General features: G+C 37.8%; 1 protein-coding gene across 1 annotated transcript in view; it reads left to right on the forward strand.

The window, feature by feature from the left end:
- Positions 1-4,718, forward strand: part of LOC104469681 (DNA mismatch repair protein Mlh1-like) — a 4,793-nt gene extending 75 nt beyond the window's left edge. The window contains exons 1-8 of the mRNA XM_010084276.1: positions 1-41; positions 513-603; positions 728-826; positions 1,267-1,340; positions 2,456-2,528; positions 2,635-2,726; positions 3,977-4,019; positions 4,620-4,718. The exon at positions 1-41 is cut by the window's left edge and continues 75 nt beyond it. Coding sequence (XP_010082578.1) covers positions 1-41; positions 513-603; positions 728-826; positions 1,267-1,340; positions 2,456-2,528; positions 2,635-2,726; positions 3,977-4,019; positions 4,620-4,712 — 606 coding nt within the window. The 3' untranslated portion in view covers positions 4,713-4,718. The remainder of the gene's footprint in view (positions 42-512; positions 604-727; positions 827-1,266; positions 1,341-2,455; positions 2,529-2,634; positions 2,727-3,976; positions 4,020-4,619) is intronic.
- The last annotated feature ends 1,443 nt before the right edge of the window (positions 4,719-6,161 follow it).

The following is a 6,161-nucleotide window of genomic DNA, read 5'->3' on the forward strand; positions in this document are numbered from 1 at the left end:
CAGAGACCGGCGAACGCCATCAAGGAGATGATCGAGAACTGGTAAGGCGCGATCTGCCCCGGCCGGGGGGCACCTTCTTAACTTTTACATTGACAGAACGGTTTGGGTTGGAAAGGACCTTGAAGATCATCCAGTTCCAACCCCCTGCCATGGGCAGGGACACCTCCCACTAGCCCAGGTTGCTCAAAGCCTCATCCAGCCTGGCCTTGAACACCTCCAGGGATGGGGCATCCACAGCTTGTCTGGGCAACCTGGGCCACTGCCTCATCACTCTCACAGGAAAACATTTCCTCCTCGTTGTTGTGGATGGTGATTTAGAATAGTGTATCGCTGTGGCTAGAAGAAAAAGGAAGTAGACAGTAAAGAATTATATGAATAATTAGTTCGCGTATGACTGACGAGTAGAAACAAATGGTCACTTCTGTGAGGAAAATTAAATTGTAAATCAAAGTTGTGTATTCCTTTATTCTCTAGAATTGCTGTTCTCTAGAGTGCTTTATTGCTTTCTGCAGCTTGGATGCGAAATCAACAAGTATCCAGGTAGTAGTGAAAGAAGGTGGTCTGAAGCTTATCCAGGTCCAAGATAACGGCTGTGGTATCAGAGTGAGTACACAAAGTTGACAGCTGTATACTTATGTTTAGTACTGCCTTTTAACATTTATTTCAATTTACAAATGTTTCTGATCTTGGAAATGGAAAGTGACCGTTACTTGTCCCTTTCATGTAGAAAGAAGATCTGGACATTGTATGTGAGAGATTTACTACAAGTAAACTGCAAAAATTTGAAGACTTAGCTAGTATTTCTACATATGGTTTTAGGGGAGAGGTAAGGTCTTCATCAAGGTTTTGAAACTGTTCATTGTTTGTTGTTATCCTGTTTGTACTGGGGTTTACATACAATCTCATTCCCAATACTCTCTACAGAAGTTTCTGTTTTCTGAGAGCGTCTGACATGTGGATATATTTCAAAATGCATTTCTGTGTCTGTCAAGATTAGATGGATGCCTAGGGAGAGGTATATATTATTTTTGTTTTCTGGTAAGTGAAACAAATGTGTTCTCAAATACTGCTTCAGGAACCTACGGGTAAAAGACAGTACAGGTACGAAAACTTGTTAAAGCTTTACTGACCTGCAGTTTTCATGTAAGGTTTTCTTGTTGATTACTTGCAAGTGGTATATCAAAATTTAGTGATGCTGTTTAAAGTGTGGACACTCCTCAGTGATCTCCAGGGCAAGATTTACAAAGCTGCTTTCTTTTTCTCTAGGCATTGGCTAGCATCAGTCATGTTGCCCATGTTACGGTAACAACTAAAACAGCTGATGCGAAGTGTGCGTACAGGTATGCTACCTATTATCCAAGTGATTTCTGCCACCTGTAGTAGTGAGCAGATGTATTTAATTCTTTTTTCAATGCTCTTATTGAGGAGGAGGGTGGGGGTAAGGAATGAAGTGTTTCTAGGGTAGTTGCAAAAAAGACCCAGAATGTGAGAAAACAGTTTTGAGTAATTTTTATTCCAAAATGTAAAGGTAATCTTTAGCTAAACAATGTATTATAAAAGTTGGGGGGGTGGGGAATCTTAAAGGGAATTCTACTTCAGCAGCCAATGTGGAATAAACTTTTGTCTTTTTTTCCATTTTGGGATAAAATGATGTATATACACAGTCAGCACGTCTCACAGATTTCATAAGTCTCTGAGCACAGGAACCTACAGCTTAGTTTGCTTTTATGTGGTGCCTAGTCCTATCCAAAAAAGGTTTTGCATATTCTTCTGAAACCTTAATCTAAATATAAGCAAGCCTATCCATTAATTTCTCAAATACTTTTAAGAAAAAGAAGGATGAGGAAAAAAAGACAAGTTTTGCATCTTGTTTTTTCAGAAGATTGTGTGACTATAGTCTTTCTTCCATTAAGTATGTAGGGTGTGTGAGAGAGCACAAAAATTTGAAATTATGCATCTGTATAATGTGCTGAAAGACCTAAGCGAGTCAAAAATCTATTATGCTCAAAATTCTGTTACAGACAAAATGGAAACAGATCTTTACATGTAAAGTCAGTAATTTCTTTGTAGTATAACTGAACTGTAAAATCTAGTGGAAGAACTATTATTAGTCCAGGTCTAGCTGTTAAAGATAAAACACACTAATCCTGCCTTTACAGCAGAAGTCTCAGTAACACAATTTCAAAACACATATTCCTTTATCTGCCCCTTTTTCTCTGCTAGTAATCCCACTCTCCCACTGCCCCTCTGGGTCCTAAGGTCAATGAAGATAATTTTCTTCGAGCAGAAAGGTGGGGGTGGCTGCAGGCATTTGTCACTGTCCCTAGTTCTTTGCTGTGAGGAGTGAGACAATTATGGGATTCCTTTTGTCTTCTCCCTCTTGTTGTCATCGGTCTGTGTCTGCCCTCCTGTAAATCTAGATGTTTGACAACTTTTTATTTTACTTTTTGCCTAGAGCTACTTACAGTGATGGAAAAATTAAAGCCCCTCCAAAACCCTGTGCTGGAAACCAAGGCACTCAGATCACGGTGGGTTTTTGTGGCTGTTCTCTTTCGTCCCTCTCCTGTTTCCTGGTGGTTGTGCTTGCACCACCGTTTTTAGAATTATTTTTAGTTGTGATCTTTTTCTCTGTAGGTTGAAGATCTCTTTTACAATGTAAATACAAGGAGGAAAGCTTTGAAAAATACAAACGAAGAATATGCAAAAATACTAGAAGTTGTTAGCAGGTAAACTGAAATGAGAGGCTCCAATTTTTTATACTGCCATGGGGAGTGCGTGGATTTTTCAGAGGGACTGGCATATGTGTGGTGTTGGTTTTGTGGTTTGTTTTGGGTTTTTTTCAGTTGTTTGTTATGTATGGTGTCAGATAACTGTTCAATTTGATACAGAAAATCCAGAGGAGAAACAGCATATTCAGTCTATGGCCACTGTTAGTTAAGAATTGCAGTAAATAAATGGTTTAAACTCAGAAGTGTGAACTCTCAATGAACTTAGGCTGAAGAGAATCCAAGTAAAAACTGTGCAGGAGCATTGAGATTTGTCTGAATATGAAAAAGCTGAATGATTATTTAATTTCCTCAAAAAAAAAGAATACCACTTTAGGTAGTAGATGCTCCCTTCCTGGGTCCCTTCGTTGCATCTTTTACCATGTGCAGAGACTTTGCAAGCAAGATCTACGCAATTTAGTCCAAAAAACCTGATTTACGCTTTCAGTAAACACAAAAGCTAGCGAAGAGTAGCCAGACTGTATTTATATTCCTGCTTTAGCCAGGAGATGCTGGGTCACGTCCCACTGCTCTGTGGAACAGGCTGAACTGAAGTCCTGCTGAGTTACAGGCTTCCAACTCTTTATTTTTTTTTCTTTCCATTAGGATTTTACATCTTTTTTTTTTTTTTTTCTTTTCTCTTGAATTCTTGAGTTACTAACTGTCCTGGTCACAACAGTCTAACCTCTGGCTGCATTTTTGTTTCTTATCTTGCAAGGTTCTACTGTGTTCTTTCTCACAGCTTGGCAACTTCCCTAGAAGTTTGAGCCAAGGTTACACAGCTGTAGTGTATCAGAACTTGGCCCTGGGATCACAGACAGCTGGGTAGGGGAGGTTAGAAGGGCAAACCAGCCGTTTTTCAGATCCTTCTCCACAGCAGTTGAGACTGGATTCTTTTATACTGAGGAGGTTTTGCTGTTATTCTAGTTAAACCTATGCAATGAAACTGAGCTAACCAGGTCTATAGAATTTGATCAGGTTTGGTTTTTTTTAGAGAAATAAGCTAAGCTGATCCTTGAATTTCATGTTACAGGTGAGTTATAAATAGAAAACATTTATTTTTATAGCTCTTTAGTCTACAAAAGCTCAAATCACATTGCTGTATAGCAGGAAATGAAATTGTTTGCCTCTTTTACTAGCTGCTTTTCAGCATTCAGGGAAAATAGCCTTTTCTTTCACATTCTGCAGTCTTATATTTACCTGTTTTTCAGGTATGCCATCCATAACTCAGGCATCAGCTTTTCAGTTAAAAAGGTATGTAGATAAACTCTTTATAACTTCACCGTGTGTTTGCATATCTGTGTATGTGTGTATTTGAAAATGCCAGAAAATTTGCACTGCATCTTTTGCAACGAGCCTTCCCTTGTACTGAAATATTTAACTGTATGTTGATGCAGTTTGGACAGAAAACATGTTATTTAAAAGTAAACAAGATAAAAATATATTTATCGAGTTTTCTATGTGGTTAACATTTTATTTTGTTTTATGTTTGTGAGCTGTTTCAGCTTCTTTTGAGAGTCTGGTTACTAATTACTGTATGAAAAAGGACAGGGTAGAGTACCTTCGTTCTGTGGCATTCTTCATAATTATCTGCTGAATGGGTTATGTTCCTCACATTCAAAGATAGAGTTACTAGCCTGAATGGGACTGATGTGATCCAGCAAATCTTGTAATCCTGTGCCATTTCCTATCTGTTGTTTCTCTGAACACAAATAAGTAAATAATAATACAAGACATTGTAATGATGTTATGTCCCATGCCTTTGTGTTAAAACTGTTATTGTTAAGTTTAATGTATTTCTAAAACATCAGCTGGAGCTGTGAATTGATTGATACTCGCTTCTGCTCCCTTTAGCAAGGTGATACCATGTCGGATGTTAGAACCTTGTCAAACGCCTCAACAGTGGACAACATTAGGTCCATCTTTGGAAATGCTGTTAGCAGGTAAGCTGATGTCAAAGTTTCCTTTTGACATGAAGTTTTCTAGTAAATCTCCCTCCCCTTTCTCTTTTAAAGAACATGGGCTGTGCTAACTTTTCCTGCTTCCTTCAGGGTGAATTACAGAGAATAGGGAGTGTTGCAGTAATAGAACTCTCCCTTGTCTTGTAGAATGTGCGACTTCTCTTTCCTTTGATATATTAAAAAAGTAAGGTTGCAAAGCTGTTCCTTTAATGCACTAATAGGGAACCATCTTCTTGTAATTTCTGTGTGCCTATTTAAAAGAGCAAGCTGCACCTGTGTTCTCTAAAAGTTCCTAGCCTCTTCCTATGCCATGAAAATATTTCAATTTTTTACCCCAGTCTGCTATCTGATAAATTTTGAAGTCTCTTCAAATTTGTTTTTTTTTCTGAAATCTTATGGTTTAATATTTTGACAAAAGCTACATTAGGTGAGGTTGAGTAAACCAGGCAGAAAAGTTGAAAACAAAAAACCCACAATCATCTTTTGAAAATGTATCTGCCACTTTAGGGAAAAAATTCTCTCTTTGTAAGACATTCAGCTGTGAAGAATTAATTGAATGGAATTGTGGAATGGATTTGTCCCATGAATACTTGGGTGTAAATTGTATTCAGTTACTAAATCATAGAATCATTAAGGTTGGAAAAGACCTCAAGGATCATCAAGTCCAACCCAACTCCACCTAACTCACTAAACCATGTCCCTAAGCACCACATCTACATGTTTCTTGAACGCCTCCAGGGATGGTGACTCAACCACCTCCCTGGGTAGCCTGTTCCTTCCTATGTAAGGAGTGTGACTCAATACATGGAAACAATTTCATGTAACAGCAAACTAGAGAGGCTGTTATTGATGAGGTTTGTGGTGTTTATATTTCTTTGTTATGCAGTTGTTTTTGTCTGCTACTAATGCTTGTTTGAGACAGTTTTTTCCTTTGTCCAGTTCTGAATAAATAGTTAATTTTAACTTAAATGTTTTGATCACGTTTTCAAGCAAAGCTTTTATTTTACCTAATTTAAGATGGTGTTTCGTCTAGCTTGTTATTTTGACTTAAAAAATGGACAGAAATAAACATGGCACTCAGTATATATGGTGGTTGAAATGGAAATAAGTAGCCCATAAGCCTTTTCTATGTTAACTTTAGAAGCTGCCATAATGCCTTGCTAGAGAGCTGTGCTCACAAACTACCAAAGTGGATTTCCTTGACTAATGAGTCATGAAAACTATGAAAAAACTATTATGAAAATTGTTACTATTAGGATCTGTATGCATGAGCAAGAAAAACCTTTTTATATTTTTATGACTTTTTAACAATAATAAATATTAGGCTGGCAAAAGTGGATGGCGTAGTTCAAGAAAAAGAATGTTCTTCCCTGGTTGCTGACAATTTTGAAGTGTCCTTGTCCGTCACTGTCATAGAATCATAGAATCATTAAGG

This window comes from Pterocles gutturalis, unplaced genomic scaffold (genome assembly GCF_000699245.1).
Source record: "Pterocles gutturalis isolate BGI_N339 unplaced genomic scaffold, ASM69924v1 scaffold37790, whole genome shotgun sequence".
NCBI lineage: Eukaryota > Metazoa > Chordata > Aves > Pterocliformes > Pteroclidae > Pterocles > Pterocles gutturalis.